General features: G+C 43.6%; 1 protein-coding gene across 4 annotated transcripts in view; it reads right to left on the bottom strand.

Moving 5' to 3' along the window:
• Window positions 1-17,016, bottom strand: part of Sec24d (SEC24 homolog D, COPII component) — a 78,739-nt gene that overhangs the window by 58,229 nt on the left and 3,494 nt on the right. For 3 of the 4 annotated variants that reach the window (XM_090356649.1, XM_090356647.1, XM_090356646.1), the window contains exons 3-6: window positions 9,993-10,122; window positions 4,288-4,436; window positions 1,703-1,975; window positions 1,117-1,247 (exon numbers count right to left, since the gene is read on the bottom strand). In XM_090356649.1, coding sequence (XP_090212775.1) covers window positions 1,117-1,247; window positions 1,703-1,975; window positions 4,288-4,436; window positions 9,993-10,122 — 683 coding nt within the window. The remainder of the gene's footprint in view (window positions 1-1,116; window positions 1,248-1,702; window positions 1,976-4,287; window positions 4,437-9,992; window positions 10,123-17,016) is intronic. The other variant, XM_090356648.1, reaches the window with a different exon arrangement.

Raw genomic sequence — 17,016 nt, 5'->3', positions numbered from 1 at the left:
GTCCTGCAGGAGCTACAGATGCCTGAGAATGAGAGGCATGGCTCAGAGTGTTGGACCATGTCAGGGTGGTCACACAGACACAAAACCAATGTAAACTTAATGGAAACACCTAAGTTTTAAATTGGAATCATCAAATAAAATTAAACCATAAATGTAATGACCAGATCCAGGCATGGTAGTATCTCAAGTCCATGATTTTTTTGTGTGTGTGTGCCAGTCCTAGAAGTTGAACTCAAGAGTTTGGGCACTGTCCCTGAGCTTTTCTGCTCAAGGCTAGCCCTCTACCACTTGAACTCCACTTTTTTTTCCCTTTACAGTGGTAACTGGAATTAGGAATCTCACAAACTCTCCTGCCTGGGCTGGCATTGAATGGTGATCCTCAGATCTCAGCTTCCTGAGTGGCTAGGCCTATAGATACATGCTACTTGGGAGAAACTGAAATGAAGAATTATAACTGAGGTCAGCCATGGGGGTGGGCAGGGCGGGAAGTTTGAAAGACTGCATCTCAACTAGTTAGAGCACAGTGGCACACATCTGCTACCCCAGCTACAGGGGAAGCACAAAGTGTAGACACCATCCAGGCTGGCCCAAGAATAAAGGAAGATCCTACTGCAGAAAGAACTAAGGAGTGATACGGTGGCTCAAGTGGTAGAGTGCCTGCCTAGTAAGCATGAGGCCTCAAGTTCAATCCCTAGTACCAAGCAAAGGTAAAAGACAAAAAAAAAAATCACAAATATGATTATAATAAAGCAGTTAATCTGATTTCTAATGATAGGCAGCTTATTAAACACTTGATCTTAAATCTTCAAGTCTGTATTCAAATAAATATAGACTAAAAGACGATCTGCAAAAATAGCCCAAATCCTCCACCCTACCCTGTACCTGTCGTCTTTCTCCACCTGACTGTGGCTTCACCACCATGGGGCTGAGTTCTCTCCCAAAAACCCCTGCAGCACTTTCCCTCGTGTGACACCATACAGGTCTAGAGGGTGTGACACTCCACAGGTCTAGAGGCAGAAAGCTCTGACCAGCCCGGGCACAGGCAGGAAAAATGCTAACAATGTTTCCGGTAATGGTGAATAAATGGGACAGTGAGGAAGGGGCTAGAGCTCTTACCGGGCTGGGGATGGAGTCAGGATCCAGTTTCTTCTGCGGCTGTGGGGGTCCAGCCATCTGTGAGGGTCCTGTGGGGAAGCTTCCTGGGTAGGAGAGCTGTGCGCCTGCCATTTGGGGGCCATAGTTGGCTGCTTGAGTGAAAAAAGGAAAAAGAAGAAGAAATGGCTATCAAATCCCAAGGTTTGAGACTCGCTGATGATACTGGCTGATCAAGTACACTTTATTTTCATTCAAATAGAAGTGAAGTGGGAATCTCTGCAGTTCTTTCCTTTGCTCTATCTATGCTAGTTAAAAACTACCTTACCAGCAGCCGGGAGCATAGCCTTGTGGTAGAGTGCTTGCCTAGCATGCACAAAGCCCTGTTTTCCATTCCTCAGTACCACATACTCAGAAAAAGGTAGAAGTGGTGTTGTGGCTCAAGCAGTACAAAGCTAGCCTTGAGCAAAAAAGGACAATGCTCAGGCCCTGAATTCAAGCTCCAGGACTGGCAAAAAACAAATAAACAATCTACCTTTCCAGACAAGTAAGTGACAGGGGTTCAAAGCCAGCCTTCCAGTTCTGGCTCCTAGGTAACCCTGCACCTTACCTTGCTGTGGATAGCCAGCACCCAGGGTCTGCCCTGGTGGCGGTGGAGGCTGGTACTGGGCATTCATAGGCGTGGGCCCGGGGAGCCCATCCTGCCTGTGAGCAGCAGGAGGCAGAGGTGGGGCGCCAGGCCCATTCAGCACGGTGGGGGGTGGTGGCAGAATCTGAGAGCCAGGCTGCAAGATGGATGGCTGTGGAGGTCGTGGGGGACCCTGGAATGATGTGGCTGACAGAGGTCCAGGGGACCCCTGGGTGGGGGGAGTCATGCCCGATCCTGTAGAAAGAGAACCATTCAAATCAATGCCGAGTTTCTCAACTCTGATGCTGTCTAAGTACTTAATTTCTAGGACAAGAGCTAGAAGGCAGGCGTGCAAATCATTTTGGGGTGTGTGTGCCAATACTGAGGCCTGAACTAAAGGACTGGACACTGCCCCTTGAGTGAAAAAGCTAGCACTTGAGCTACACTTCCATTTCTGACTTTTTACTGGTTAACTGGAAATAAGAGTCTCCTAGACTTTCTTGCCTGGGCTGGCTTCAAACTATGATCCTCAGATCTCAGTCTTCTAAGTAGCTAGGATTATAGGTATAAGCCTCTGGTGCCTGGCCACTTTTCTTTTGTCTGGCCACAAAATGAAATCTTCACTCAGAATAAAATACCAATGTTTTCTGTAGCATTTTATTCAAATGGGAAATTTAAAAAGCACAATTTTAGTCAAAGACTTACTAGGGAATTTTTAACTCAGTTGCAATACCTTTATATGATCTACATATTAGTTATCTGTATTTGGCACAATCTGGCACAAAAGCTAGAAAGTAATAACACCACAAACTTTGGGGAACTTATGCCTTCAGTCACTTATGTGCATTTTTATCCAGGAGCTTCAGGAGCAGGTGAAAGTCACTAGAAAAGATAGTCTCCACTTTCCAATCCTGTTAGAAATAGCTGGAAAACCAAGCTGTATTTCTCTCCCTTGGATTAAATACACTTCAGCTGCTCTTTTAAGCCTATTTTGAAATCAGTAGAGTATAAAGATAGTACTCCAGAATACTTTTATTTCTAAAACTCTAAGGGAAACAGCTGGCTGAGGTTACACAGTAGAGATTTCTACAACACGTAGGGAAACAGCTGACTCTCAGTTAGGCAGTGGAGAGTTCTCTGACTACTAGAATACAGAGCACTGCTACTGATAACTGAGCCAACTCAGATATCTCAGTTATCTAACTCTTCCCTTCTGCCTCAACACTGCTGAGATTTGATTATTTGCCTAAGCTCTGAACATAGAAGAATTCTATTTTCACTTCAGGGCACCTAAAACAAACAACACTTTTTTGAAACTATCTTTGCATTTCTTAAAATAATTCCACTGTTATGTCTAGTTGTGAAACAAGCATGTTTTTAATTGTTCTAGCACAGAATGTAAGGTATTCTGACAGTTCTTCAATTACCTTGAAGAAAGTGACCAGAAGAAGTTATTTACAGTCATGCATATTGCAAATCATTTATATAAAAATGTCGAGGGCCAGGCACTGGTGGCTCATGCAACTTGGAAGGCTGGATCCTAGTTCAAAGCCAGCATGGGCAGGAAAGTGGGAGATGCTATCACCAATTAACCACCAGAAAACCAGAAATGGTGTCATGGCTCAAAGTGGTAGAACATCAACCTTGAGCAAAAGAGCTCAGGGACAGTACCCAGGCCCCGAGTTTAAGCACCACAACCAACATAAAAAATTGTCTAAAATGAGTGGATGCCAGTGGCTGGTTTCTAGAGTCCTAGCTATGAAGGAGTCTTGAGATCTAAGGATCACAATTCAAAGCCAGCCTACACAGGAAAGTCTGGGAGACTTCTATCTCCAAGTAACCACCACAAAGCCAGAAGGGGAGCTGTGGCTCAAATGGTAAAGCACTAACCTTGGGTAAAAGAAGCTCAAGGAGAGTGCCCAGGCCTGGGGTTCAAGCTCCAGGACACCCCTAGCCCCCCGCCCCCTCCCACCACAAAAATGTTTAGAACAGTATCTCAATATGGCATCCCAGATTTACATCTACTTAAAAAACAAAGACAATCTTTCTCATTAAAAATAATCAGAAGGAGGGACCACGAGTTTGGCTCAGTGGTAGAGTGCCTGCCTAGCATGCACAAAAACCAGGGCTTGGTTTCTCGGTACCACATACATAGAAAAAGCCGGAAGTGGTGCTGTGGCTCAAGTGGTAGAGTGCAAGCCTTGAGAAAACCCAAGGATAGTGATCAAGATCTGAGTTCAAGCCCCAGGACTGGCAATAATAATTATTAATAATAATCACAAGGAATTGTGAGAGATCAAGATGCATAGTATTCAAAAAGCCACGTGTTGCACTGAGACTCATTTGTACAACTATTTAAAGATAATTTTAAAAAATAGTTTCAAAGGAAAAAAATATTCACAAGGTGTGGGAATGTATGTACATCAATGAGAGAATGCTTTTCTACCATGTGTGAGATCCTGGGTTTGAGGCCAAATGTGTCTGTCTCTGTCTCTGTCACACACACACACCCACACATATACACACAGAACCCCTCAAACACCTGCAGCTATCAATGAACACATTACCATAGTTGTTGATCTGCATAGCACTGAGCTGAGTGCCTAGATGGGTGACAGACGAAGTAGCCACAGGAGATGGACAAGATGGCTGTGTGGAGGGCTGGTATGGTGCAAAAGAGGGTGCCACGTTGTTGACAGATGGAGGGCCTGGAAATCTAAGAGAGATTCGAAGAGATGGAAGGAATAGAATATCATCAAGTTTCTACAGCAAATCATATACAATAAATGTCAATAACTTATAAAACCAAAGAAGAACGTTGTTATGTGGCACTCAGTACCACATACCACATGTTTGATCTTGCTGTGAGCTCAAAAGGTTCAAGGGATACCAATCGATATGTAGCGTATGTTCAGTATGTCAAGGTAGAAAAACAAGAGAACTTCTGCTTTGAGACACAGAGCTGGCTTGAGAAATCAATCTGAGCCCACCATGATTTGTATATACAAAACATATGGATTGATAAAAGAGAAAACAAGAAAACTAAATGCTGTCAGGGTCTCTCACCTGTAATCCTAGCTATTCGGAAGCTGAGATCTGAGGATCCCAATTCAAAGCCAACCCAGCAAAAAACATGAGACTCTATCTTCAGTTAAAAAGCAAAAAGCCATGGGGCCGGGAGTTTGACCTGGTGGTTGAGTGCTTGCCTAGCATGCACAAAGACCCAGGCTCCATTCCTCGGTACCACATACATAGAAAAAAAAGCCAGAAGTGGTGCTGAGGCTCAAGTGGTAGAGCTCTAGTCTTGAGAAAGTCCAAGAACAGTGCTCAGGCCCTGAGCTCAAGCCCAGGACTGGAAAAAAAAAAAAAAAAAGCAAAAAGCCAAGGAAGAATGGCCCACATGACAGCACTTTAGCTTTGAACAAAAGCAAAAGCAAAAAACAAAACCCAGTGTTGGTGACCCATGCCTATAATCTTAGCTACTCAGGAGGCTGAGATCTGAGGATGGCAGTTCAAAGCCAAGATTGAAGGAGAAATTCATGACATTCTTATCTCCAATTAACTACCAGAAAACCAGAAGTGGCACTGTGGTTCAAAGTGGTAGTGTGCTAGCCTAGAGCAAAATAGCTCAGGGACAGCACCCAGGCCTTTAGTTTAAGCCCTATGATTGGCAACACACACACACACACACACACACACACACTTTAAATGTTTTGTGGCTTTATCTTAAGCTAACTCTGCTTACACTCTATCCAGTTTTTAAATAAAATGTCATATGTACCGTAATCTGAAGCAAGCAGAACATTCCCTGGAAAACATACTGAGAAGTAAAGTTGGGGGCTGCTTTGGTTTGTTTTGTGCTGGTACTTGAAGTTACAGCTTGGGCACAGTCCTTGAGTTTTTTGATCAAAGTTGGTATTCTATCACTTGAACGCTACTTCTGGTTTTTTCGAGGTTAATTAGAGATAAGAGTCTCATGGCCTTTCCTGCCCAGTCTGGCTTAGAACTGAGAGCCTCAGTCCAATCACAGTCATGATGTTTCTCCTTGTTTTACATATACTGTCCACCATTCCAGTTCCATTACTCTATGAATTTGATTTATGCTGACCAAAAGGATGTCAAGGGTTTAGATAAGAATCTCAGTTTCCCCACAGATAAGCCCCATACTTGGAATGTGGTAACAGTCAAGATACTTAATTCAGTAGTGCCCAGCTATGAAACTGTAAAAGTGAGCTGTGGGCAGAACAGAATAAAACCTCTTTCCTGCTCTAAACATAATGTGACGAAAATTAAGAATCTGGGTTGGTTGGGGGCTGATATTCATATATATATATATATAAACTATATATACAAATATATATATATATTTGTCTTTTTGCAATCATGTGCCTGAGCTTTTTTGTTCCAAGACTAGCAAATTACCACTTTGAATCATAGTTCTACTTCCAGTTTTGGGGTGGTAAATTAGGTCTTTCCTGCAGGGGCTGACTTCAAATCATGTTGTTCAGATCTCAGCCTCCAGAGTAATTAGTATTACAAGCGTGAGCCACAAGGTCCCAGCTTTCAATAATGTATTTTATGATTCCATTGAATTCCAGAAAAGAACAAGAATCACCATCAAAAGAAGTTACTAAAATTATCATCAGATGAATAATAAAACATGAAAACTGAGTCTCAATTTAATCTTAAACCTTTGTTTAAGGTTACTATCTCTATTACCTTGAACTTCAAACATTTACCATTTTAAAGTTTGAAATAGACTTGGAAAGAAATGAAAGATTTGCTTAAATTTATTACTACTGGAGACAAGGTACTTGTGTGGCTTGAAGGTCCCATTTATATATAACTCAAGGATTTCCAATGTAACAGTTTCAGGAGCTGGGGACTGAAGCCTCCTTCTTAATGGAATGAGGATAAAGATGGGAGTTTAGCCCTTTTACCTTTCCACCTTAAGGGCTGTGAGAAGGAAGGGAAGTATGAAGGAGTGACAGAGGGAAGAGAAGGAAAAAAGAATGGGAGAGAGGGAAAGAAGAATGGGGGAACAGGGGACAGGGGGAGGAAAAGGAGGAGGGAGGGAGGGAGGGAGGGAAGGGGAGACAGCAACTGTTTTTCATTGTTCCCCCTTTTCCATTGCAAACACTTTCCTGATAATTTCACAGCTACCAGCTGCAATCTGGAAGCCGAGTACTCTTCCAATTCACCATTTCTTGGTCAAAATAGATTATTTATAATTAGCTAACTGACTTTGATTCCTTATAAATTTGGTGGGAGGAAGTGACATTGGAAGTGAAGGTGATAGTTCAAGTGCCTTGAGTAGAAGAAAACAAGCAAGAGTGCAAGGCTCTTCTGAGTTTAAGTCCCAATTCCAGCACCAAACAGGAAAAAGGTGGGGGGGGCTGGGAATGTAGAGTAGTGCCTAGCATGCATCAAGCCCTGGGTTCAAGTCCTCAGTACCACATACACAGAAAAAGCAAGAAGTGGTGCTGTGGCTCAAGTGGTAAAGTACTAGCCCCAACACTGGCAAAAAAAAAAAAAAAGGAAAGAAGAAAGGAGGAAGGGAGGGACAAAAGCAAGGAAAGAAGGAAGGAAGGGAGGGAGGGAGGGAGGGAGGGAGGGAGGGAGGGCTGGTTATGCACTGCCTCTGATACCCTCTGCCATCAGACAGGGTGACTCACCAGCACTGCCACAGAGCCCTTTGCTCTAGCACTGTACTATATCCACAGAAACGAGACCCCTGAGGGCAATGTAACAGGTGCCCAAGGAGACTGGGCCTGAAACACTTGACATTTTCCCCATGATTTTATCATTTTTTTCAAACCCGATCAGGTCAGAATTCTAGTTGAACCAACTGATTAGTGGAAGAAAGGAGACAAAAGCCACCTGTGCCACCCTAGAGCTATGACATAAGCAGATTCTCCAACTGAGCTGTCCTGGGGCTGAGCTGTAAGGAAAGACAAGCTATGGCCCTTGGACCTTCCATCCAGTGATATGGTTTCCACAGCTAAAAAAAAAATGCTATTAGTATGGATGCAGCCCAGGTGCTGTAATGGGGGTCATGTACAGTTCAAGGCCACTTTGTAGGTACAATCATCAAAATTGCTATCACTATGCTGAGCCAACCATGACACACTGGCAAAGCGCTATAGTGCATGGCTTAACAATACAACACATTCTGAGGAAGATGTCATAAGAGATTTTGTCATTGCACAAAAAAATCAATAAATATACCTATAAAGACCTAGAGGAAGCTGGGCACCAGAAGCTAACACCTGTAATCCTAGCAATTCAGGAGGCTGAGATCTGAGGACCATGGTTCAAAGCCAGCCTGGGCACTAAAGTTCATGAGATTTTTATCTCCAATTAACCACCAGAAAACCTGAAGTGGTACTGTGGCTCAAGGGATAGGGTGGTAGCCTTGAGCTGAAGAGCTCAGGTACAGTGCCCAAGCTTCAAGTCCCATGACAGAGAAAAGAAAGAGACAGAGACAGAGAAGGGGGGGGAGAGGAAGAGAGAGAGAAAGAGAGAGGGGGGAGAGAGAGAGGGAGAGAGAGAGAACACGAACGAACCTGGATGAGAGAGACCCCACACCCAGGCTACATGGTTTGTGCCTCCACTGCTCTCTGGGCTAAGACAGACAAAATCAAAATGATATCAAATAAAAATCAAGCACGAGAAAATGATGCTAACCAGAAACACAGCAAATAGTAGCTTGAGGGAACTGCTAGTGTGACATTGCATAACGTTCTAAAGTACAAACTATTTTGTGTGCCTGTGTGTGTGTATGTGTGAGAGAGAGACAGCACTGAGGCTTGAACTCAGGACCTCACTCTCTCATTCAGTTTTTCTTCACTGGCTGGCGCTCTACCATCTGAACCCTCCCTCTCCAACTGACTCTACTGCTTAATTGGAAACAGGAGTCCCTCTGATCAGTCTGCCTAGGCTAGCTTTCAACTGCAATATTCAGATCTCGGCCTCTGCTTGCAGCTAGGATTATAGGCACGAGCCACCACGAGCCTCCGGCTCCCAGCTGCACACTTCTTTTTTCTTTTAATCCGAGCTGCTAGGAAATTCTCAATGAACTATTCCCAGATTCTCTTTCCTTTACTTCTGGACTGAGAAATCTGGTTACCTTGTTTTATAAATGAAGAAAGGCACTCCCACCAACCTCACGGGTGGTTTGTTTCTGGAAGCAGAAGTAGTCTCTGGGTTCTCCCACTCTTGTCTCTCAGCTTCTGGCTAAAGTCCTCTGACTTCTTGCTCTAGGCTCAAACTACAATCGCACTTCCACCAAACTAGCCCTGCCCTGTGTAGCCCACATTTCCCTCTCCTCACAACCATTTCCAAGACTAGGAAGTGTCAAATTCAAATGTCCAGGGGACAGATTAACTTGGCATTTTACAAAAAAAGATCCCCCAGGAGTTTTCTTATTAGCAAGAACTACTGACTCCTTCAAGAGCAGCTGGACAGCTTCATTGCGTGCAGGGCCTGGGATCATGCTACAGAGCGATTCCTGCCTGTCACCGCTCCAACCTAACAAACTGGGGATACTGCTGCAGATAATCCTTGGGCTCCCACGTAAATGCTGCCTGGAACTATGGTGTGGTTAGTGGCAAGTGCTCCCAGGACAAACAATGGCAGGCTTTCCAATGGGGAAGGTAGAGTGCCACCTCCGTCCCCGAAGACAGTCCCTGGGGGATGCAGCATCTCACACCTTGGTTTCTCTGGGGCCTGCCTCTTAACTTCTCCCTCTCTTAGTTACAAATACAAACATACATAGTTGTATTCTTCTATTGCTTTTAGAGCAGCCCCATCAATCAAGAAACACTCGCTGGCATCTGGGTTTGATCTTCCACATCAAACCACAGATTCCACCCCATTATGAGTTTACTGAAAATGACTTAGTGAACTCTCACTGGCATTGAGCTCAGATCTGTAGAGGACTCTAGGAATACAAGGTATAAGGAAAATAAATAAGTTAGTGCCATCTGAAGTAATTAAAATAATTGACTATAACCCCAAACCAAAATGAGCAGTATTGACAAGTTATTTTTATATGTTTTTAAATATAGATTAGGACTACTATATTTATATATTTGTATTTACTAATACTTTCCTCCTAATTTTTCTAACTGCTTTGTTTCCTAGGGCAGGAGTCCAGTAGATCTGTTCAAAGATAAAGATATCACGAAAAGGTTAAACAACCAACATGGATGTTTAGAATGTATTTCTAGGACAGACTATTCAGATGAGGGTTGGTATTTACTTTGCTCACCTCTGGGAAGGGTGGCCTGAAGCATGAGCTCCATTCTGGCCAAACTGGTGGGGTCCAGGAGGTGGAGCGCCTGGAGGTAGCACCACCCCAGGGTTGGTGGCCCCCAAAGGCCCAGCTGGCTTCACCATACCTGCAAGAGAAGGGCATGGGCTTAGAAGCATGTTAGAATGCAGACAGACACCAGGTGTCGGTGGCTCCTAGCTTCTCAGGAGGTTGAAATCTGAGGATCCTGTTTCCAAGCCAGCCTGGGGAAGAAAAGTCTGTGAGACTCTTCTCTCCAGTTAATTACCAAGAAGCCAGAAATGGAGCTGTAGCTCAAAGGGGCAGAGCACTAGCCTTGAGCAAAAAAACTCAGGGACAGTGCCCAGGCCTTGAGTTCTGGCCCTAGGACCAGCACCACAAAGAAAAGAAAAAGAAAAACAACCATAAAATGAAGGTGCATCATGGGAAAAGGAAGAGGGGAATGCTGGGCTGCGATGAGGCATCCTTCCAACTTGCTTCAACCATGACTGATAGGCCCATGGATGCCAGGCTCTGGCATAGTTATTTGATCGTAATAATGGCCCTGAGGAGGAAAGAGCTGGGCTCCAGTGGCTCAACCCTGTCATCCCTACTGCATGGACGCTGGGGTCAGGTGGGGAGGGTCATGGCTCCCCATCAGCCTGTTCATGGGGCCCTACCTCATCAGAAAAATCTGGGTGTGGCTGCACACTTGTTATGCCAACCACTGTGGAACATATAAATATACCACGCCAGCCTGGCAGGAGGGAATAGAAATGGTGGGGGGCAAGACCTTATTTGAAAAATAACCAGAGTGAAAAGGACTGGTGGTATGGCTTAATTTGTAGAGCACCTGCTGAACACATATGAAGCCTTGAGTTCAAGCCCCAGTACCCCAAGAAAGAATCATCTTAAAAATCCCCAAATAAAAACTGAAAGAGAGGCAGCAGGATTGCATGGTGAGAAATGCCAGGGGACTAAAGGGACCACCGAAAAGGCTCTGGGTTGGGGTACCCAGAGACTGGAGGGTTGTGTGGGGTTGCCCAGCAATCCTCTGCAGATCCTTGAGCACATCCTCATTCCCAGGACAAACGTCTGGGCACTGCTCAAGCTGGCTCGTCTGCAGTTAAGTGAGGATACTGGCAGCTCTATTGTCACAAGCATCTCTTCAAGAGATCCTAAAAAGGTTCCCAGTGTCTCTCTCCTTTCTTCTGGGCAATGATGGGAGGGTAGAAAAATCAGCAGGCTTGGGATGCAGGGATTTAAAGCCCCATGGGTATAGGGAAAGAGGCTTTGACAGAGCACATAGCTTCCTCTCTTGGCAATAATGGGGAAGATGGGGAAGCCCCTTTCGCCTCTTAGGAGGGGGAAAAAAAAGACAAAAACACAATTCTATTCGCTCTCTCAAATTCCATGCTTGCTTTTGCCCCAGCCTGGTCCACATTTACCTTTTTTTTTTTTTTTTTTTTTGGTGCCCATCCTGGGGCTTGAACTCATCCTCATTAAGCTTATTCCCCCAAAGGCTGGTGATCTACCACCGACACCATTTCCAGTATCTCCCACTTTCCACTCCCGGTATTTTACTAGTTAATTGGAAACAAGAGTGTCTTGGATCTGTCTGCCTAGACTGGCTTTACACCAGGATTCTCAGACCTCAGCCTCCTGAGTAGCTGGAATTACAAGCGTGAATCACCCACGCTTATTAGTTTTAATATTTCATTTAACAGCTTTTTGTGATTTCTAAACCTCAAATTCAGCAATGTGAGAAAAACATAGGCGTTGCAATCACAGACTTGAGTCTGAGTAGCTACCTTATAGCTGACACTCTCACAGGATACTCCATGTTCTAGAGCCATGAATGTCTAACTTGGTGTTACTACATTAACATCTCCTATGCCTAGAGCAATCGTCTCTCTCTCTCTGGACCCTGCTCTCTGCCTTCCTTGGTTGATTTTGATAGATTTTTATTTTAATGAATCACTTAATATATTCATATCATAATTACATGCACACTTGTATTTTCCTCTGTATTATTTTGGACAACAGCAGGAGATCTACACAGTAATGCAAAAACATTCCAGCTGAAATAATTACATGCACTATAAGAACCTGCAACAAGCCAGGCGCCAGTGACTCTTGCCTATAATTCTGGCTACTCAGGAGGCTGAGATCTGAGGATGGTGGTTTGAACCCAGCCCAGGCAGGACTCTTATCTCCAATAAACTACCCAAAAAGCCAGTAGTGGAGCTGTAGCTCAAGGGGTAGATGCTAGCCAGGCCCTGAGTTCAAGCCCCAGGACCATCTCTCTTACACTTACACACACACATGCACATAAACACACACACACACACACACACACACACACACACACACACACACACACACACAAAAGGATTTCTTGGGCTGCATCCTGAAGAAAAGCAGGGATGTTTTAAATAGTAGGCAGGATGAGGGTCCAGGCAGAGGCACAGATTGCCTGAGAGAGCTTGAAAGATCAGAGCTTGGGGCAGGGGAAGGAACTGGAACTGCATGGAGAGGCTATATCGAAAGTAACAAGAGCAGAAATCCTCCAGAGTGGATGGGGTCAGACTACAAAGTCTAGAGTGCCACTGGAATGCTTCCTGGGCAGAGAGAACTGAATCACTGTTATCTGCATTGTCCACAGTGTTTCACTGGCTATATGACTGCCTTTTCTGATAGTGAACAAACATAAAGAGAATCAGACAAGTAGGGGGATTTTAGCAGGAAGGGATGTCATGCAGGGAGAATGAAGTCACCATGTTTACTGCCAAGACAAAAGTGTGTGAAATCATCAAGTTGTCTTTAATACAGTGGTAGAGAGTAGGGACTGAATTCCTTAACACTAATTCCAAGCCAGTCAGCCTTTCCTTTTCAATAATCTTGGAAGCTCCATCTCCTAGTCTCTCCTACATTACAGTTTACTGTGCGAAACAACACATCTCTGCATGTCCTGGAGGTAGTACAGATGGTTCTCTGGAACTAGAAAGGTAGCAATAGGTGATGGGATGGTCCTGTGCGGATAGGACATCTCTATGGACCACAAAGTCCTAAGTACAATATTCTGTTTGCTGCTTGATACCCCTTTCCATTACAAAGCAATCTGTTATTAGCAAATGAAATCTGATGACAACCATGTCATAGCTGGGCATTGGCTCATGCCTATAATCCTAGCTACTCAAGAGGCTGGGTTCTGAGGATCTCAAGAAAGAAAAGTACATGAGACATTCATTTCCAAGGAACTAGCAGGAAAAATAAAAACACCCTGGAAGTGGATTATGGCTCAGTTGCAGAGCACCAGCCTTGAATGAGCAAAAAAGCAAGAATGTCCTGCCCATGTGTTCAAGTCTCAGTACCGATGCACACATGTACACACGCACACACAATGAGTTGGTTCAGGTGTGGATGGTACAGAAACTGAGAAACTCTGCTGCTCCAGAGCAGTGTCCCCACCCCCAGTTCCTTCCACACTTCTGAATGCACAGTGAACCTTTTTCTACAGCATACACTGTGTTAGAACTTTACCTAGCTAAGGGTTATGCCCTCAGTGACACCTCACTATTCTAGTCTAAAGTCATTGTCCTCAAGGTGCAGCCTTCTCTGTCCACTTTCTCCACCCAGCCATCTCCATGTCTTGACAGCCCTGGCAAACTGCCTCTCAACCTGGCTGACTTTCAGTCATCTTCTGGTTGTTCCCTCTGGGAAGATTCCCTATCTCCCCATGCTTCCTTATCACCTCCAACTTCCTGTATGAATATAATGGTCCAGTTACTTAATGTGCCGTCCCTTACATAATTCAGGTTTATTTTATTTGCTGTTATATCACAAGTATTTGCTCACTCAGTAAAACTGTGAAACGGATTAATGTACTACATAACACAAGAATTACAAAACCACAGCCAATAGAATTCATAGAAAGGTGGGTATGTTAGAAATGCAAGCCAATGGTTAGCATTTGCTATTATGATAGAAAGATACTAGAGAAACTACACTGTTAGAAAGAAAGGCCCACCAAAGGAGCTAGATATGAAGACCCATGGTGACAAAAGACTAAGGTATCTGGGTTGGGGTTATAGCTCTGTGATACAGGGCTTGCTGTAAGGAAATAAGGTCCTGAGTAGAATAGGTTCTGCCTAGAAGAAATAAGATCATGTCCAGAACCAAAAAACAAACTTATTAGTATACTAAGGTACTAAGGTATCTATGACACAGAAATAAAGACTGGACAACGGCATATATTACAGAAAGCTTATCCATAGTATGATAGTTTGGTTGCCCATATAAGAACTGAAAGAACAAAGAAGCTTAAAGCAAGAAAGATTCAGTCATCAAAGACACGCTTTGAAAACATTCCTCCTCCCAGCCAACAACAGAATTCTGCAGATGAAACCTACAGCTTGCCATTCACTTCATGAGATGAACATTTACAAGGAGCCAGAGTTAGCTTTCCATAAGGTGTACATACTTCAGAACAACATGTGCGGGCTAAATATATATCATTTTTATGTGCCAAGCTAAAAAATATATCTTCTAAGTATATGTGTTAAAACACTTTTTAAGCAAACATGTAAGTACTTTTTCTGCTTTAGGTATATTTGATTATGTCTTTGTCCATTTGATATGTTTTATTTATTTGTGTGGCATATAATATACAATTTAGAAAGTCTTGTGCATGCTAGGCAAACATTCTACCAGCAAGCCACCTCAACCCAGTCTCTGGCACAACTGTGCCGGCAGGGTAGTACATGATATAAAGCCTGCACTGGTTTAGGGAGAAAGGAGATAGAAGTAAGCCTCAGAGAAAAGATGGTCAAAGACTAAAACAGTTTACAGAAATGTTATGCTCTGGCTCTTGCCTGTAATCGTAGCTACTCAGGAGGCTGAGATCTGAAGACTGAGATTCAAAGCCAGCCCAGGCAGAGTCTGGGAGACTCTAATCTCCAAATATCCAGAAAAAAAAGCTGGAAGTAGAGCTATGGCTCAAGTGCTAAAGCATCAACCTTGAGCAAAATAGCCAAGTGTGAGGCTCAGAGTTCAAGCCCCGTAATGGACAAAAGGAGAAAAGAAGAAAACATCTGTGGAGATGCCCTTATGGAAGGGGGTAAGTATAGAGGCAGCAGGAGTAAAGCCACCTGCAAACAACAACCACATCACATTTAGGGAATAGTAACTAGTATAGGAATGGGACAGAGGGATTGGTGGGGGGGAGAAATTTTAGAAATGAAGGCCTTAAAGAGCTTAAAATATAAAATAGGAGCAATTGAATCTATAAAAGGATTTAAGCTAAGTCCAAACTAGATTAATGTGCTTTACAAATCCCTCTGGCTCTAGAGTTGATGGTGTGTAGAAAGGCACTCTGGGCAGGAGATTGTTGGTGAGGAAAGCATGTTAGTGGTCCAGGGAAGAGGAAGGTTGACTGAACAAAAAGGACTGATGGGGAAACAGAAAGGAAGAGGTGGGGAAGATATTTCAATTGCTCCATAAAGGTTTTGGTAAAAAGTAGAGGATTAGCTGTGGCTCATTCCTTTAATCCCAGATACCCAGGAGGCTAAGATCTGAGGATCAAAAAGTCCATGAGATTCTTATCTCCAATTTACCACCAGAAAACTAAAAGCAGCACTGCAACTCAAAGCGGTAGGTTACTAACCTTGAGCAAAAGAGCTCAGGGACAATGTGACCAGGCCTTGAGTTCAGGCCCCATGACCAACCAATGTCAGAAAAACAGCTTTCAATGAACAAAGAACTGTTTGGAATGAGAGTCCTACACACCTGAGCCCGCAAGTACACAATGCGATTTGTCTAGAATTGAGAGACCAATGGGCACACAGTGGAGGGAAAGCACTGCAGACCCAGACAGAGGAGTGAAGATAGAACTGAAGAGTCAAATAGAAGAACTCCTCCTAAGAAATGTCCAGAAAACAACGGCATGAAAGTGAAAAGGGTTTTATGAAAATGAGAGGAGTAAACATCAAATACAAGAGCAGCAACTACTGCTTCCATCATAGGGGGAAGAAATCAAAGGGCAAACCGTAAGCTATGGATTGTGAAATATACTCAGCGTTACAGGGAAGAATGGAGAAGAGAGGGGGAAAGACTGTGTTCTTTTTTTTAAAAAAAAAAAAGACATAGAAGAGAGTCAGTTAGGGTGAGCAACACTAAGTCTTGGGCTCAGGTGTATATGGCAGGTTGTTGATCGCTTTTTGGGGGACCCAACTATAAATTCCAGTTCCCCTACCTTGCAACTCTGGGACCTGGAACAAGTTATATTATACTAGACATTGTTTTCTTAGCTACAAAAAAGACGGCCAATAATCCGCTGTATAGCACAATATGAGGATGAAAACAATATAACTATTAAAAAGGATTTGGACTGGTTGTTGATTGAAGGAAAAAGAACACATATGAACAAGTTTATATATTATATACTATATAGAAACTGGAGAAAGATAAGTTAATGTTTTCTACAGAATTGGGAAAGATATACTGATGAATGTCCTGAGAGAACCTGGCTCTAGACAAGGGGGAGGATGCAGTGAGGCACTGAGAGCTCACAGCTGTAATCCTAGCTACTCAGGAGGCTGAGACAGGAGGATCAAGACTGGAGACCAGTAGGAACAGGCAAATCCAAAAGACTTCTTCCAGCAAAATGCTAGAAGTAGAGGCGTGGCTCAAGAGGTAGAGAGCTACTAATAAGTGGAAAAAGCTAAGGAAGAGTGAGAGGCCCTGAGTTCAAGCCTGAGTATCAGTTTAAGAAGAAAAAAAGAGGAGTAATAATCTAAAAGTCTTTCTAAGTCTGAGAAAGATTAAATCATACCAACTTCAAGCCTCCCACTGGCTCTCCTCAGGTTCTGGTTCTGTCCTCCATACATGTTTTCTAACTGTCTAGGATCCTACTACCCAAGTCAGTTGCAGTCAACCTCAGCATTACTCACTCATTTATACACAGACCATTTCCACCACAGATTTTTATGACATGCAGATGACATATAATTTATACAAGGCCAAT

The sequence above is a fragment of the Megascapheus bottae genome, chromosome 23, assembly GCF_031878675.1.
Source record: "Megascapheus bottae isolate mThoBot1 chromosome 23, mThoBot2.hap1, whole genome shotgun sequence".
Lineage (NCBI taxonomy): Eukaryota > Metazoa > Chordata > Mammalia > Rodentia > Geomyidae > Megascapheus > Megascapheus bottae.
The sequence above is the reverse complement of the archived record's forward strand: the minus strand, read 5'-3'. Positions and strand labels throughout refer to the sequence as shown.